We start from the raw sequence: 20,046 nt of genomic DNA on the forward strand, positions 1-20,046 counted from the left end.
AACTCTTCAGCTTTATAATATTAGTATAGATTTGTGGAAGAATTGCAGGAAATGGTTAGAGATGAGGAAAATAATTAAGTGAGTTTCAATAATAAATACTTACATCCATACTAATATTATAAATGCGATAGTAACTCTGTCTGTCTGTCTGTTACTCAATCACGCCTTAACTACTGAACCAAATTGCATGAAATTTGGTATAGAGATATTTTGATACCCGAGAAAGGACATAGGATAGGTTTTATCCCGGAAATCCCTCGGGAACTATGCGGGTTTTTCTTTGATTGCGCGGGCGATGCCGCGGGTGGAAAGCTAGTTACATATAAAGCAAAAAAGAAAATTTGCAAAAAGGATTTTTCTGCTAAACTAAAGGAACGTAACGTTAAATGTAAAAAAGGTTCGAATTATTATAAACATAAAATTAAACACGTTATAAATAATACCTAGTCCTAGAAAATACTAAAGTCACGAAACATACAAATTGTATAAATGAAACAAAAATCAATAGGTTTAAAATTATAGGTATCCCTTATTTTTTGCTTAAACGCACGGAAGTTGCAAATAAAATATATAATAAATAATAATTATAATAACACTATAAATTGACATATAACTAAATATAGTAAATTGTAACTATACTAAAACAATTAACTATAAAAGATCTTGGCACCAATTAATTTATTCGTGTCATGGACAAAAAATGATTTATTTAAAGCAATTTTACCGTCTATTACAATTAAAAACATAATCTGCATTCCATTAATTATTATTATTAAAGCAATTTTGCGTCGGCCATTTTATTTTGACCCTCCGTTTTAAGTCTTGACTCTTGGTATTTGCAACGAATGATTAGAATACCTAATGTATTTTTGTAAGTGTTTTTTAACAACATAATGAAAAAAATTACAAAGTTAAATTCTAATTAAATAATTCTAATTTTTCAAAAGCCTCCTATTTTTTTTTAATTTCAATGACGAATATTTTTAAGTATATTAAATTTTATTAAATAATCAGTATATATTTTAAATAGATACATATTTAAGTAATTAAGTGTATTCTATATATCCTAGTTACTCATGTTACATGGCAAGTGAGAGTGGAAATTTTTCAATTTGACCAGAACGTAATTTTGCATTCACATAAATAAATATGGTCGCACGATCGATCACGCTTGTCAGCACGTAATAGGTTAAATTTCCATAAAATGTCACGCGTAACAGTCTTGCACCTTACTAAAGTTTGTCTAAATATTAATAATATCATGTAACTATTTGTATACAATAGGTTTTTTCAGGGGTTATTCTTCGCTTGTTTGAACCTAAGTTTGTTCTGAAGAAAAGGAAAGTATTTTCCATTCTTAATGTTTAGTTTTCGCATTGAAACTTTCGTACTAAGGTATTTCTGTACATGCAATTTCAGAGGAAAGGCAATGTCAATTAGATTCACTTTAAAATATTTTTAACAAAAAATATAATCAGCAGATAACCCTACCTATAATTAGTAATCAAAAAATATAATTAGCAGATACTCTACCTATTACCTGAAAATTGAAAAACCTGAAAAAGTTTCCCAGACTTGCATAGGTATACACAATTTCGTACACACTATTACGTTCCTACTAATTAGGTAACTATTTAACGAATTTTTTTTCATAAATAGTTCCTACCATCCCTTAATTTTCCTTAACCTGAAACTTACTTATAAAAAAGTGTCAAGTATTCCTCAAAACCGCAGATGTCAAGGTATACTGGTCACGATTAGATCTAGAACAAGATAACCGTTACAAAACGTTCAACAATGTAAAGTAATTGACAAACAAGGTGGACATTGATTTATTCATATTACATAGACTATATACTGGATTTCGTATATTTTTATGAAATAAACGTGAGGTCTAAAATTAGCGGATTTTATATATTTTTCGCAAACTTTATGGAAATTAATAAAATTGTAAAGTCTCCAATTATCGTGTTAACGTAGTATGAAAGTTCTTCTGTATGTTTGTTTATGATTTTTAGTTATTGGGCAATTACGCAAAATATATAAGGAATTTGAATACAATTTCGCACATTGGCAGTTTACAATTGATTTTTTTTTATTAATATTACAGCAATTGGGTACATTTTTGATTAATTTAAGTATTCAATTATCTTTTATGCAAACCTTATACTGATGATAATTTCGACCATGCGACAATTATTCATCAAATTTGCAACAGTCATTCTGAAGTTATGTGCATACTTTTTATGTTATTTTTTTTTTTATGTTAGGATTAGGCAAGCATTTGACCATCGCTTCGCCTGATGGAAAGCGACAAGCGTGGTCTAGGATGTAGCAATGTCAACTTATCGTCAATTCATTTTATTTACTTGAACAAAAACAGTTTAATCAATAATCATAGTAGGTACACAAATACAGCTTTTGATAAACTAACAGCTATTGTAGTAATAATCTATATGCATTCCAGATTCATGTAATCTTAAAATAATCAGTTTATTTTAATATCCGCTAATCAATAAACAACATTCCACTGAAATCTTAAGCTAATTCATCTATTTTGCGCTTGATATTATCATAATTAACACTTCTAAGTATTTATGATTATATTCACTTTATTTATATTATAATTAGAGACTTTGAACGTGAAGGAATTAAATTTTAGTACCGATGATTAAAATCTTATTGGTGTTTAAATTAAGCGCGAAAATATTTATTTGGATTACCGCATAATAATAAAAGGGTAAAAAATGCAGCAATGCATTTTTATAACAATCTTCTAAGTTTCCAACTCTAAGTTTTCAACAAATAGTGAAGAAAAAGGAATCATTTTATTAAGGTTTCATTTTATAAGAAACAAAGATAGAGAAGTTTTAAAAAGTCTATGCTGCGCTATATTTTAGTATAGTGAAATATCAAAATGTTATTAAAACACAAAAAAAATTAAAGAGAACCGATTTACCCATTTCAGTTTCCCTCTTACTTTATAGTAAATATTTATAATAATATTAAAGTTTTTAAGGAATTACATTAATTACTCATAGACTAATAATACACGAAAAGTATTTATTGCATAAAGCCAGCCAACTTTTCGCAATCAAGTTAATTAGTTTAAAACAAAAAATGTTCAAATAGGCCTCCGCTATTTCTCCAGCGCAGTCCATGGCTGTCACTTATAGTAGTGGCAGCAAAACAAGCCTATTAATAAAATTAATTGCGCTATCTATTTTATATTGAGACTCGAGTCGTGATAACCTACTTGGGAAATAAAGTAATAGTGTAAGAGCGTTTTGAAATTTCGCACACGATCCGACATACAATTCTGTTATGATTTATTCGTGGTTTGTATTATGCACATTAGAATTAAATAATAATTTATATTAATCTATTCCTTTTTACCAGTATGACATAAGAGTATACGAATTTTTAGTAATAAATATTGATAAAAACTAATAAATAAGTGTTACCATATCTACTAGTCTTACCATAACTTAGCGGCATATTTCATAGTGCATATGTTAATAATTTCAATATAAAGATAAAAAATCGGCCAAGTGCAAGACGCAAGTCGGACTCGACCTTATCATGGAAAACATTGTAACAAACAAACAAAGCAATAACGTAATCAATTAATGGCAAATGTAAGTAATTATATCAATTATTCGGACAGAAAAACAAAATGCTCCCTATATTTTTTTTTTTTTTGCTGACGCTACTCATAACCAATAAGAACTAGTATTCTGAGTATATCCTAACTAAGTGGTCAGTTGACGATACTGTAACGGATTTTAGTCATTCAAATTTATAACTTCTAGGTAAAAACCCGTTTAATCGCACTCGTTTAAAATAACTGAAGCATGTATGAAACACTTTTGTATGTCACCGGGTAAAAAATCCGGTTCAATATTATTATATGTACAGTGTGCATATAAGGCTAGTTAATTTGTAATATACTTAATATTTTAAAGTGCAAGTTCGTTGCATATAGTTGTTAGATTTCATTCATATATTGCAAAATATAATGTCGCTCACATGCTCGCCCATGCGCAATGGAGAACATGGGAGCAAAATATATACTTCAATAAATATTATATTTGAAGCAATGTGTGACAATATTCGGTGAATATTAAAAATACTTTCATACAAATCTTCTTCTGATGATCAAAAAAATAACTTTGAAATATCCAAACTCAAATTGAAACATTTATTTATTCAACTTGACTTCTTTTGGTCACAATATGTTTTGAAATAAAACAATTTTATTTTTTATTTATTATTATTTATTTTGAATCGTTTTGAAGCTACCTAAATTCTACAATTCAATTTGATTTGTTTAAAGGTATAAAAAATAACAGTTTTTTTCTTATTTGCAGATCACATTCTTATGGATGGAAAGAAAATGTCCATTTGACAACATCGTGATTAAAAGGTAAGAACGTAATTATATCTTATACTAGCGGTCCGCCCCGGCTTCGCCCGTGGTACATACATATTTACGTTTTCTCTACATAAAAACCATCCTCGTACTTCAAGGAATATAATAAAAAAAGAATTATCGAAATCGGTTCAGCCGTTCTCGAGTTATGCGCTTAAAATGTGTTGGTAAGCGCCTAACTCGAGAACGGCTGAACCGATTTCGATAATTCTTTTTTTATTATATTCCTTGAAGTACGAGGATGGTTTTTATGTAGATAGAACGTAAATATGTACCACGGGCGAAGCCGGGGCGGACCGCTAGTATAATATAGAAATCATTGTGTATAATTAAAATTGAATAAAATATTATATTTGCTCAAATCAAAAGAGCCTTTTCTTATGAAGACTCCATTATTTTTATAACAATATTACAATAGAGTATTATTAAACCACAAAGACAATGGAACTTAGTAGATCAATAATTAGCAACTAACTTCATTTTAACAAATACTACACAAATGTCCTTTTTCTAAACCTTATTAACAAAATCTTTATTTGGATAATTTAAAATACTTACAGACTTCAAACTTCACAATTAATAGGGTATAATAATAATATTCATTCATTCAATTTAGAATAATAACATCTGTTAATTCCGACCTTTTCCCGAGGTCACCACATACATACAGAAAAACATATGAATTGCATCTGTCTGTAGTCATGCAATAGTTGTTACTACGAAAAAGGGTGCAATCGGTATAATTATCCTAGGAAGGAAAACTGGTGTTTTTGTACGAATAACTTGTTTGAAAGGTTATGTTTTTGATGATAATATGATATTTATTTAAACTGATACTTACCATTTATTTATTCAAGTAACCTTTAAATTTACCTGTTGACAAATTATTTTAAATTGTTAAGGCTTTCTCCGTAATGCTTAATTTTTTTCACGATCGTACCTGAATCATTTGTTTTCCAATACTCGTTAAATTTTTGGTTGTGAAAATGTTTAGTATAAATAGGTAGGTACACAAAAAGATAATCGCCTATATATTAAAACAAAGGATAGCTCTACCATGTCTCCAAGGAACTACAGCAATCATTAGGTATATAATTAAAATTATTATGTGCAGTAAATAGCAGGATATAAATTAAATAATTTGCAGCCGAGGTTGTACAAAAATCATATCTATCAACTACTACTAAAAATAACTGTTTTAAAACAAGTGCAATACATATTATAACTTTTTTGAATTGTTATGCTCTTTCTTAGAATAATATACGCAATTTTACGCAACGAAAACAACTGAACGTCCAATAAAGATTTTGTTTTCTTACGCCAGTATAACGAAAGTCAGGATAAACACGTCATTTAAAGGTTGACAAATCATAACAAAGGGTGGGTCAGGTGGGGTAAGGTGACCTTTTCGAACCGTGTCGTATGGGCCGTGATAGCTGCACGCGATTCTCGACCTTAAGGTTAATGACAGGATATGGGATAGGGTGAAATGTTGGGTTAATGATGTAAGGCTGTTATGGCTATTATGTTGTGAAGGATATAGTCATTACGTGTAATTGGGGATTTATAAGCTTTACTCGTATGTTAAACTATCTCTAAACGAATATCGTATCGATTTATATGACAATTTTTATTAGGAGTGCATGCGTAAATTTTCCAAAAGTTTCAGTTTCATAAAGATATTGCCTGGAAAGTAGAATAGCATAAGCTTAGCCTATAGCCACTAGTTATTATTATGTGGCTTAGCTGAGACTTGGTACAGATTTTTAACTAAGAAATATACCAGATGTTTAAAAGAAAAGTGAAAATATTGGGTAAAAAATAAAACAACGCTTCTTTATTATAACGTTCTTTAAAATAACTACACAGCATCAATTTTGACAAAACATTAACTAGAGCCCCACTCTAATAAAATTGAACTACCACAGAGACATTATCGCTTTTAGCCCAAATCATGTCATCTCTTGTAAAGAGCGTAGGTACTTTTAGCCCAATCTCTGTAAAGAGGATACTTTATAGTTTATACCCTCAAGATACCTTCTAATTACATCTCATTAGGTTATTCAGCTCAACCGCGTTTCCACGCAGTTTATCCTATAAAAATACACAGAATATAGAGTCTTCAAAGTAAGTTGTCTTGCATGTACACTATCTAGATTTACAAGAATGAACCGCGAACATGCGACAGGCTTATTAACTTAATTGTCTTGTTGAGTTTATCATTGCATTGTTAAAATGGCATAATTTTGCACGAGAATCCACTTTACGCTGCAGTTTTCTAATTTTTTCCCTTCAATGTCTGTTTGATGGTTCCACTATCTGATTAATTAAAATCGCTTTTAATAGGTTCGTATATGTATGTTAAATACATAATTAAGAAAGGTGCTACATATTATGTAACCATTATTATTAGACTACATTATGATTTTTATATCTTGAGCCACATAAGATATTATGTAGTCTTTCTTTACCTTCCTTTATTTCTAATAAAGCCTACAAAATGTAACTATGTATATGCATGTGGTGAGAAAATTGTTTTTGTCACGTATAATTTTAAATTATTCATATCCCTACCTTATTGATCAATATAGTAGGTACATTACAACATAGTTTGCTACATAGGTATACTCGATAGAATATTTTATGATACCAAGTATAGAAACATAATATTTGTTCTCCGTAGTCGTATACACATAAAACTAATGACCACCGCGACAAAAATAAACATCAAACAACCTTCAGAAAACATTTCAATAATGTCCATGTAATTTGTTTTCAAAATCTGATAACCAAAGGAAATAACATGGCTGGTTTTTCACGTTACCATGGAAACGGCCGTAACAACAAAACCTTCAAACGTGCTAGAGGATTTTCAACCTTATGCGCGCAATATACGATTCAATTTGCGTGTATAGTATAACTATAATATACGACTTTTGTACATAGTATCGTGAAAAATGTATCGAAAGAAAAGAATTTCAATGTTAATTACTTACTGCGTAATTGTTTTGCAACTTTGTTTGGCTTTATTATTATTCAAAATAATGAGTTAAAGCGTTAAAGTGGTCCATTACTAAATAGTATTATTTACTACTGCTATTAATTTTATATCTTTTATGTAGATAAATAGATTACTGAATACTGACGTCGATGACTGCTTCCTAGATTTTAGTTTTACAACGAAGTCATAGTTATGCTTATGATCTATTTATTTATAGATTTAATAATTATGTATATTTATTATTTAGGTTATAATTATATTTTATATTTATTTATTATTCATTTTATTTTAGTTCAAATCAAAATTTTAAGTTTGTAATGCACCACCACCATAAATGTAATCCTTCTAAATTTTCGGGTTGTCTGGCAGAAATCGCTTACAGCGATAAGACCGCCCTCTGTACAGTGTACATGTTGTTACTTGTACGGTTCTTAGTTTATAATCCTGTATTAAGTGTGCAATAAAGTATTTTTCATTCATTCATTCATAGTGCAGGCCTTAATAATTATCAGCTGTACCTACATACTAAACTATCTATATAGATTTTTAACTGTTTAAATATAATTCAAAATTGTCGTTAAAGCAACTTTCCAGTGTTTACAAGTATCAATGTATAACAATGTACATATTATTTTAATGTGTTAAGTCTTGGCTAACAGATATCTTAAAAAAAAACTAGAAGTGCAAAGCAAATTGATCGAAAACAAATCTCAACGGTAACCGTACTTTGCGGATATTTGCGGTTAACCACGGCACAGTAACCATTGCAATTAATGTGACCATTATAGAAAAACTGTTGTAAATTGTGGGATATTGGTTACGAGTTAAGTGGCAAGATTGTATGGATCGAATGTCTGAAAAGGAATTTGTTTAATCGTAGGTCAGAATGTTTGTAATAGGATGTTTGTTAAAGCTTGTGAAAAGAGTATCAAGTAGTTTGTTAGTTGTATGTTTAATTATTTATTGAAGTGTAAGATCTATAGGCGCATTGACAGTAAAATTTCAAGTTCGTGTCATGAAAATAACGTCATGGAGTAAGGCGACGATTTTGGTATCTTTGAATGTTGCTAAAGTTTCAGTTCTAACACTTGTGCATGGTACACACGCTGTTTTTATTACACGCTTTATATTAGCTTCACCTGTATGTTTGTAACCGACTTCTTTGGGCGCGATTTTGACCCACTTTAAACGGCCAGATTTCGTTCAAACTTTGTAGATTTATTGAGGACCGATGACAATACACTAATAGTTTTTTTTAAACTATTATTTAGTAAGTAGGCTCTTATAAAATTTGACGTAATACTTTGTAGTGTGAAGTTTTGAAGATTTATATGGTTCCAAACTCCGTAATATATGAAGAAAGTTCTAGAAGAAGAAAGAAGCAAGGAGAACATCACACTGGGTCTTGGCACTGGGAGAATTCACAGGAGTTATGTTAATACCCGTGAATTTCCTGATGCCTTAGCTCAGGGTGGTCAAAATCTACAAAATGAAGATCTTTATTAAGAAGAAACATCGTCGATTTCTCGTCATGTCAGCGACTAAAAGTGTAGTTTATTGTGAAATAAACTCTAATCGAGTTGGCTCTTTTCAATTTTTGTTTGTTTTCAGTTTTTCTGCATGTTTGTATAATATTTATTATGACTTTGACTAACCTTCTCAAAGTGAGATCATACCTATGTATTAAAATGTATTCGAAGTATCGAGTAAATAGATTTCTAATCAAATTTTCATGTTTAGAAGTGGATATGTTGTAAAGTGTAATACTTATATAATAATTATTTTGATGTTTTCACATCTACACATTTATCTAAATTTTTATAGTGTACTGCAGTTCCAGAGAAACAAAATCATGTACACATTAGAAAAATTAACTCACCTTAATACTAAATTACACATACAAGTTCATATTCCCTTACACCTCGTATTAATTTGTTTCAATGTAATCTCATACATTATGTAACGATAGTGTCTCGTACACGCAATACCTTTGTCAATGTTAATTACATGACTACTCATTGTAGATACGAACAAGCCTTGTACTGTGGGTTGATTATTGTGCTCATAATTAATAACTACTTGGCTTTAGGTCAACACTTTTATGTAAGTATCTGCTTTTAAGATTTACATAAGTAGGTACATCAAAATGGTATATTATTTAATTACCATATTACTTGAAATAGGTTGAAATGAATTGTGAAAATTGTAAACATCTGTAATGTTTACAGATACATCCATGAACCATGTGAATAGTAAAAAAATGTTTTTGTTTTTATCCAGATTATGTCAAAAGTAATTTTATTCCTAGAATTATTTTTATTATTATTTTATCGTTATTAAAAACCAAGCGCCAATGTGTTAGGGTTTTTATAAGTACTTAGGTCCTTATTTAAGGAGTATGGTACAATTTTATAATTTATTGCAAAGAAGAACAAAGACGAACTACTGTAGAGATTCGTTTTTAAACATCGATTAATAATAATTATTCTCCAAATTTGCTTTCCCATACGATAACTCGATCTTAACGACTGTGTGTATAAGCTATCTATATGCTTCCTGTCTGCTTTTATCACTGAGAATGGATGATTCCAACGAGCTAAAAGTGATAAGCTGAAGCGATTAATAGTTTTCATTTTGGCTAATGATTTTATAGATGCATTTAATAGCTCCCAGTATATTAAGTGCGACATTGTGCGTTTCATCTACACCAACCACGAGATCGATAAAGCATATTAATTATTGGAAGTGTTATATTTTAAGAGAAGAACGTTTGCAAAATTGCACATTTGTTTTAAAAACAAGAGCAGACAGTACTCGACACTCGACAGAGAGCTTCAAAATAATTCGGCGACACAATGTAGAAAAAATATGACTTGTAATACATCTACTATTAAACTTTTACAAGACATTATCTAAACAAAATTATATGGTACAGATGACTGTTAAAAGCTCCTAACTTGCACCACAGTTATTAAGGTGACAGTTATTCCCGCATACGTATTGTTTACGCGGTAACAATTGATTAATCCATATGCAGTTCCTTCTGTGAATTATCACTTCTCTCTTATAAATAATTAACCATTCCAGGAGAGAAGCTAGTTCAAGGATTAATCCACGAACACAAATTCTTCAAATTCTGCTAAGGCTTCTTTTAGAAGTGTTTTGAATTATTGGTGTAATTTTTCGAAATTAAATGTTTGTCTGTTTTCTACAAAGAGCAAGAAGCTCTGTGGTTGCTTTTCAAATAGTTCGTCATTATTTCAAAATTAGCATTGTATACGTAAGTAAGTAAGTACCTTTACCGCTTACCAGTAGACATATTATAAATCCCATATTTTTCCTATCCTTCTTGAGAATAAATTAATGAAAAAGTTTATTCCATGAAAACAAAGACATATTGATATTGACGATACTATGTGCTTTGGTGATCTTATTTCTTGGTAAAGGCTAAAGCTCTGTATAAGCTTTGAGAATTTTATATCTACATTCCAATAATTTAATTTAATTTAATTTGCTGTCGGTAGGCGAGCTTCAAGAAATATGCAATATAATTTTACGGGTCCTTTAATTTTTTCATAGTGAAAATTAGTAGGTACAATTGGTAAGACTAAGTTACACTCCACTTTACAGTCAATTACAGAAACATTATGACTTATTGATAGATCAAATGAAAATGTATAAGTACCGCCTTTCTACTATTATCGCTTTCTCGTATAAAAGAAAGCTGTTAAGTAAATTGATGACTAAATGATAGTGCGTTACTGTAACACCTTAGCTGTTACTAATAAATAATAATGATGTAGAAACTTGTCACATTTTTATTAAAACATTTCTCTAGAACTCATACCAATTTAACTTTTATTACTACGTAATTGTGTTGACAAAACCCTTCTAAATAAATATATATAAAAACTAGCTTTCCGCCCGCGGCTTTGCCCGCTTTGTCTAAAACCTAATAAATTATATACTAAAACCTTCCTCTTGAATCACTCTATCTATTACAAAAAACCGCATCAAAATCCGTTGCGTAGTTTTAAAGATTTAACTTTTAAGCATACATAGGGACATATGGACAGAAAAAGCGACTTTGTTTTATACTATGTAGTGAAGTATATTTAAGATTCATCTGTATATGTTATTATATGTTTATCTGAACGTCTCAAGAATTAATTTCCTAAAAAACTTCGTCCAAAAATCAAAATTGACATCCACCTCTTGTTTAAATTGTTTCTAATCATCGACTAAAGTAACCGTCATGAGAAGCTATAAATTTTGTAAACAAGTGTTCAGGAGTTCACAACATTTGGACCAACAAAAAAAATGAATTTGTTTAAGATTTAATAAATTATTAAGTAACAAATATTACAATTAACAAATATACCAATACACATATATATACAAATATAACAAATATACCAATTAACCTAACCAATTACTTCACAATTTAAAACCTACTTCTAATATTAACCTTAAGTTTCCAAAGATTAGCGCGTTTGAACAAACAACTCTTTCTTTTTACTTATTATATATTTTAGATAAATTGTATTACGCACCTTTTGACGTTTTTTTCGTGGCGAATTTATTTCCTTAGATGTACTGGCTACTGGCTCCATTATACGTAATAACAAATAAAATTAACGCAACAATTAAAGTAACAACAATAAAAAAGTGATAACGAAACAATAACAAAATTAACAATAACAACCAGATCCGCGATATATGCAAAGCAATGAAACAAACTCGTACGCATTCGAAACTCGAATGATGCGTTTATTTCAAAATGGCGTCCCGATAGTTCACAATCCCTGCGACGGACGCGTTCCGGTACCAAGAAACACAAACGATAGCGCTTTGCGTCGTTAAAATATGATCCGACTAAATTAAATAGGTTGTTACTTTCATATAACCCGTCTATATTTCATGTCGATTGAATATGGTCAATTTATTATTATCTCGCAGTATAAAATGTTTACTTAGTAAAAGATGTTTGTTTACATAATTTATAGCTTCTCGTGACGGGTACTTTAGTTTGTCGAAACTACAATTCATATCTCGTCAAGTACACAAAAACTGTGTTTCAACCATCGAGATATATTACTAGAGGGGTTATTCCAAACAAAAACATTGCGCGCGGCCGATGTGGTGGGGTACGTGTGGAACGAGCGAGGCGTGGCTTCAAGTTCAAAGATTAAGCAATGCGTGCAGATGCGACACATTGTGCAATCTGTTTACTCGGTACTATCTGGTGGTACTGATACTAGGGAATTAATAAAACGAGGATTTTATATTAAACTATGTATTTTAATTTCCTTTAAATAATATCAATTTATTAAGCTTTTGTCGTTTTGTGTAGTAATCAATAGTTTTATCAGTTTTTGCTTCATGATGTAATTTAAATGGATACGATGATTCAATGTTGATGGCGTTTACGTATAAGAAACTCACATTTTGAAAAATCTCACGCGAGATTCGAGGATGGGGGAGGGGTTGAATAAATTCTCACGACATCTCACCAGGGGGGGAGGGAGGTGCAGAAAATTTAAAAAAACACCTCACGTAATTTATGGACGCCCCCTTACTCGATCACAATTTTTGTAACTTTACTATAAACGGAACTACATTTAAAAATATACTTTATTTATTGAGTTATAAGGTTGCTTCCATTCTGTTTATTTACATTCTCAAAAACATCAATCGCTGCAGAGGTGGCTTGCGACAAAGGCGGCTTGTGTCAAAGGCCTCGGCGATATCATTTAAGAACATAATATTATGTACTTTAGGCAAACTTGTTATAAGATCTATTTTACTTTCTTATTAGTCCATTTGACAAGGATATTGGGTAAGATACCTATTGGAATAATTTTATTATTATGTATGTACTTATTAAATCCGCGAATAAAAAAAATTTTTAGTCGTGAATATAGAAATTGGGTCGCATTTTTTTAATCCGCGAATAGTGAAAACACGAATAAAGGAAGCGCGATTAAGGAACTTTTACTGTATTAGTTTCTGTGAATGTTGTGTTTATTTGTAATTGTTGTGCATAATAATTTATAAATCCTATTGGAACAACTATTGATTAAGCTTTTTTTAATAAATAAAAATAGGTAAATAAATAAATATTACTTAATATAACCTACCGTTTTACTTTGCGTAGTCGGGTAAAAGTATAAATATTTAGGTACTACACCACGGTAATCTTTCCTAGTAGATATTGTATATACATAGTTAAAAAAATCCAGTTACATTTTTTTAACAGACTCATCGATAGTGTCACGTCTGTGCTGTTAGTCTATGAAAAATGGCGCGAAACGCAGAACGCGTGGTGATTTTTCCCAAAATGATAACAATATTAGTAAAATGCATGACTTACTCATAATAAGGAAACTTACTGGTGAAAAGTCACTCCTCGGGCTTTGTTTGTATTATGGGAACTGTTAAAACAATATCTAAGCAAACACGAAGGCATTTTGAACAGAGCAATAACACGTGTTGACGCGGCAAGCGGGGGGCACAGTCCGACACAGACTAAAGAGACTTGTGATTCTTACCTCTAGCTCGTGTTAAAGAGAGTGTAGTAGCGATCGCCTCTCTAGTACGTAGTACATTCTATCTCGATGGTTTCAACGCTATATTCCCGCAATCTTATATAACAAAGATAATGCACAGTCCCATCATTGTGTTGAAATGCCTTCAGTCACAAAAACTAGTGGGTAATGACATTTTAAATGTACATTTTGTGTGAACAAGCGATGATGGGTGTTTAGGAACTAAAGAGTAATGGTTTGTTTGGATAGAAAAATGCTAACAAAATATAAGTTTCCCATGTAAGATATTAATCCAATAAAGTTATATTCATCATCTCATAATATATATATTATCGTGTTCTTGGTTCAATAGTACCGAGGGACGAATAAAAAAATGTGTATAGGTCGATTTTTATCTAATACTTTATCGTCAGTAAAGAAAATTGATCAGAGAAACAAGTGTGAAATAAAGCTGGCTCTATTCTTCATAAGGGCTCTTAATTTTACATCTTCGTATCTAAGCCGACACATTTTTCTGGATAATATAATATAGAATCCCTATTTTGTAACCAGAGGTTGTTTTGCTTTTACAATCTGAAGGTAAAATAAATTTTCAAACATAAGGGCACATAGAAATTTAGGTAGGTACTGATAGCTATTATTGATTAATTGGTAATTCATGACTTGCTACAAATATGTACATATTTTCAACATACACCTTACTGCGAAGCTTTTTAGTGAATTTAGATCTCAAATCCTTCTATAGAAAAAGAATAGGTGGGTAAAACCCAACCAAGTATGATGGTGATCCGTGATTATATGCAAAGGTTGATCCTTCATCTAGATCTTTCTTAGAATCGATTCGGATAGCAATTTGGCCCGTGCCACCTAAACGATTTTGGAAACCAATTCCCTGGAAGTTCTTAACACGAAAAAATGTAGTGAGTTATTAAGAGGATACAAAATGGATACAAATTATTGTTATGCTATAATATAACTTCAATCCATTTTTGCATTATAAAGGTTAGATGACGTCATAGCCTTATATTTTGTAAAATTTGAACATATAGTCATGTTTGAAGCTCCAAAATTGGATGAAAAAAAATAAACATCATATAAAAATATCATTGTCATAGTTTGTTTAGTTTTATTCCATTAGTTCTTTCCATATTCGTTTCTGGAAAATACAGGAATTTCCATTTAATAATAATATCTACCTAATTGTAGAAATTGTTGAAATATATTTAAAAATGTTTCGTTAGTAACAGGAAAATTAAGTTAATCCTCAGTATTGATTTTCTTTTGTACTTAATCACCACAAGCGGATGCGAGTGCAGACGAGCGATGATTAAAAACTATATAAGCTTTGTTTACTATTTTGTTGTGTGATACATACAGACAGTGTGAACTGCGAACAATCGGTTTTAACCGACGTTTAGGAAAACTACTAAACTATGGGGATTCTTAAAAAGTAGCGTATTTTTATAAGTTTCAGACACTAACATAGAGAGTATGAAAAAATGTAATCTGATTAAGTACTCTGTTTTTTTAATATTTTTTGTGTATTATTAGTCATTGAAAATACGATTGTCTACACTCTACATTCACACCCCGGACACTCCATACAAAATCATCGTTTTGACAGTCACACTGTAGAGACTGCAAATGTGTGTGTTAACGCTTTATGGTTGGCACATTTTTGACTAGCGTAAAAAAAAATTCGCGTTTTTCTGATGAAATACATCCGTAAACAGCACAATATCTAACCATTTTCTACGAAAAACGATAATCACAAATCCAAAATAATAAAATTAGTTTAAGTCAATTTGATTAATGTTGTCAATCTTCGTTGCGTATCGTCCCTGTAGAAAAATATGGACCATTTTTAGACTGATCGTGCGGGGGAGGTAAGTGTTTAATTTTGGCGGGAGGCGGAGAGTGTCCGTTCTGTAGCGTTTAGCTACTATTATGTATTCTGTGCTACATTATCAAATTTATGTCAATCCCCTATTTCCCCTCATAATGGTCTATACTCTATATGAATAACCAAAATATTTCGTGTTTAGTATCTCAACTTTCTCATTACTCTTATCGCGCCACTTCAAAAAAGACAATAATACAAACTGACAGATCCTGGCTCACCATTCTTACGAACAGTATGTATAAACTAATTTCATACGTCCTTTCGTGCCGCTCGCCGGCGTTCACGTCTGTAATTAGGTACCTGCGCTAAGCATGGGCTACTGATAATTTGCCTATTACCCTAGTGATGTGACTGTATCGATAAATACATATCGATACGTGGAACAGAGAGAGAACAAGATACAGCCACCCATGCAAGATTAAAAAGGTAGAATATCGATGATTGAGGAAAGACAGTATTTCTAATGTCAATGGTGTAGAGCCTACTGAAGAGAATAACAATTTTAATGCACAATATTTATGCGTGTGGACGACTAAAAAGCGTAATGATTTATAACACTACCAATTCAGATTATATATCAGAGTATATTCCCCAAATTAAGGTAAGGAAAAATTATAATTTATTCATCGACCTTTCCAATCGACATCCGCACAACACTAGTGCTACCGTGTGCCGGCAATCAGGCTATATCGCGTGTACACTTCATAATACCTAGCCCCGGGCTATTATATTATATATTTTGTTACATTTAGATTACATTTGTGCTTAACTGTTACGTTTGGTTAACATCTGGTATCTGCTATGTTCAATACAAAATTAGTGTTGTAATAATTGTACGTTATTTTTACACAATAGTAAATTTTATGTTTAAATGTAGAAGTAGTTGATATTCTCGTAAATGAGTCATAAAGATTGTGAATATAGAAGGTTAATTAAACTGTAGATAGAGTTATGTTCGCTCTATAAGGGTATATATTTATTTATATATTTATTTATTTATTTCTTTGTAATCATACAGCATTACAATAAGTAACAATTTTTAATATATTAGTACTGAACTAAGAGCCAATTAAGATTACTACTTAGCCAAGTTAATTTTTTAAATGACATATTATCAGAAAGGAGTGTATTACATGTTTTGGTGAATTATATAATATCATAAGAAAGGTTAATGAATAATTAAACAGTTAAATCTGAAATCTCCCTTTGTGTGCGTGTGTGTATGTGTGTGTGAGTGTTAGTGTGATGTGAATGTGTGGTTGTCTGGACTTGCATGTTAGTACTAAAGCCGAATTGTATGTGAATTTTGTTAATTTCTTTTATAAATCTTTGCTTTGATAAAAGGAAAACATCTAGTTCTCTATAGTCTTTATTGTATATATGAGAAATTCTACACATGATTCGATTCTTTGCGTAATTACTACTAGAATTAGGAGTGTAAAATAATGATGTGTGACGAGTTCAGTTATTTAAAAAAAAGTTACCTAAATATCTAAATATATTCCGTGTAAGAGTTTGTTTGATGGTTCATTTAGATCATACGAGCGAATGCTCATTCTAACCCAATTATGTCAACAGATTAATATTATTCAAAGATTTTGAATCTGTAAACCTACCTACTGCGTTTTAGAAATTGTTTCTTCTTTTGTCTGTCGAAATTAAATGCCAAATTTCCTGTACTATTATCGAGTTTATATCCCACAACGTCCTTAACTTTACCCTACGAGTATTTTACCTTACTAGCTTTCTGCCCGCGGCTTCGCCCGCTTTGTCTAAAACCTAATAAATTATATACTAAACCTTCCCCGAGAACCACTCTATTTATTTAAAAAAAAAACACATCAAAATCCGTTGCGCAGTTTTAAAGATTTAAGCATACATAGGGACATAGGGACAGAGAAAGCGACTTTGTTTTATACTATGTAGTGATAACAAAAGGACTCGCCTAGAATAGCCTTCAGTTAAATCAATACTCCCTACACTCACGAGGTTAAAATAAAAAATTTCGTAACAAGGCGCGGCGACTAGAGGGTGCCACGGGGTTGAAACGCCTAATGGCCTCCAGTCACGATATCAACTAAAATTACTTTGATATAACCGTTGATATGGATACTATGCTCTTATAATACGTATAAAGTAAAGCTAGGAAGTTTTAGAAATAGATTGCGATATGATAAAGATTTGATTTTAACTTTTGCGCTAAAAGTGTCTAATGAAAACGGAAACTTAAATATCTATTAGAGAACCTGTCGGCATGAGAAAAACAATATTTGAGGCACTATAAGCTGGATAATAGGATTATATACAATATCTTTGCATTGTATTTTATTATATTAATCGTATCCCAAGTTTTATAAGAATTATGCAGCTTAGAAGCGGAAGATACATATATTTTACATTCACAGTAGAGTCGTTACCGCATGTATGAAAAATGCAAATCTAATTTATAATTTACAGCATTTAATGTCTATATAAATATAAATACATATCTAAATACATAACTAAATCTATTTATGCAAAATAGGCATATTGTTGAAAGCACTACGGGGTTTCCTGTCGTGCCTGGTGCAACCCGCCCCTAGATAGTGCAAACTTATGCAATCGTTTGCATGTTTTGCGTTGCTAGGCAACGGTAGCATGATAGATTTTTAGATGGTTGGTATATAAAATCTACGTATTTGTAATGTGTTTAGGAGAGTCAGTCTATGTGATCAACTGAGGCCAAAACAAGACTCGTGACTGCTACGGGCTACCACCGATTTGGAATATCGCTTCTACAAAGGAAAATAATAAATATATTAAAGAGGTAGCACATGAATTAAGGTGTGTTAACTTAAATACATAATAGGTATATAGGTACATTATTAAAACTTATTATGAACGGGATAATATGGGCACATGTAACATTTTTTTTTAAATAAACACGTTTATTTTTTATTAAATTTTACCACTTTTTTTAAATTTGAAATACAATTAGTTAATAGACGATGGATATGGCTACGAATAGCGTGAAGACGATTTCCATCTACCTACCTACATTCATCACTTTCAATCAGTTGTACCTAGTAGGTGCCTAATACCTATGTTATTTCAAATTCGCTAAACGAAACTTTCTTCGACGATTTTGGTATCTTTGAATCTTGCTAAAGAAGTTTCACTTCTGACACGAAAGCTCCGCACTTTTTTTGTATACTTACCAAAGGCCACTCATTTCCAGACGGGCATGGAGGCATCATCATCGGACTACAGTGACGAAGAAGTGGGGGTGATAGCACGGGGACAAAAGCTGTGGGTGCGGGGGGTCAGGTCGCACACCACCTGTGCGGATATTGTGAGGGCGTTGCAGGATGCTCCTGAAGGTAAGGTTTGATTATTTATTTACCATAATATTTCGGATATTTCATACCAATTCACGGATAAAACAGATCCATGATCGTAAGTGTAAAGAACTGTACCGTTTTTGTGTAAAATAAATCGTAGAAGTAAAAATTTAGAATTTTTAACATTTGATTTCGTAAAAAAAGCTATCGCAAATGTTGAATAGCTGATAATATATTATTAGCTGTGATATTATAAAAGGTCAGTTTTAAACATTGCACTATTTCGACACACAGGCAGACATTATAATTGACTCTAGTTGACCCATCCAACTTCGTCTGCTGTCAAAATGTTTCAAAGCTTTTTGCGAATTAAAATGATACTCCACTCCTATTCTGCCTCCGCGTCCGGTAGGAAAAAAAAAACATATTGTTATAGCATTTTTTTGTAAATGAACTTTCTATTCGAAACAGTAATTCGTAGTGTCAGATTAGTATTAGTATAGCAGATAGAGTTACAATATAAGATTTCACTTTTAAGACATTAATATCCTTACAGCGGAATGTCTAAGCGAGCCAGGGGAATGGGTCCTAGCGGAGCGATGGCGCGGTGTGGAACGGCCTTTACCGCCCGATGTGCCCGTGCTACACGTTCTGGCGGCTTGGGGCGATGCGAGGCATGAGGTAAATCATTACTACATATAATTAAATATGTAAAATAGGATTAATATGTAAGCCATGAATTATATTGAACTACCTGTAAACCTGATAAAAATATTTTCGATGAGCTGTAAAAACTGTGTTTTACCTGTTAAATCTGTTCTTTCTAATCATTATCACTAACA

The 20,046-nt window shown here is 31.3% G+C and overlaps 1 protein-coding gene across 5 annotated transcripts in view; it reads left to right on the forward strand.

Moving 5' to 3' along the window:
- Window positions 1-20,046, forward strand: part of LOC149476989 (uncharacterized) — a 124,247-nt gene that overhangs the window by 102,005 nt on the left and 2,196 nt on the right. For all 5 annotated transcript variants that reach the window (XM_089711467.1, XM_089711468.1, XM_089711465.1 and 2 more), the window contains 3 exons: window positions 4,371-4,426; window positions 19,102-19,243; window positions 19,761-19,885. In XM_089711467.1, coding sequence (XP_089567593.1) covers window positions 19,108-19,243; window positions 19,761-19,885 — 261 coding nt within the window. In that variant the 5' untranslated portion in view covers window positions 4,371-4,426; window positions 19,102-19,107. The remainder of the gene's footprint in view (window positions 1-4,370; window positions 4,427-19,101; window positions 19,244-19,760; window positions 19,886-20,046) is intronic.

This window comes from Colias philodice, chromosome 26 (assembly GCF_061535455.1).
Source record: "Colias philodice isolate Cphi_HAF_F1 chromosome 26, ilColPhil1 Martin Lab GWU primary, whole genome shotgun sequence".
NCBI classification, from domain to species: Eukaryota; Metazoa; Arthropoda; class Insecta; order Lepidoptera; family Pieridae; genus Colias; species Colias philodice.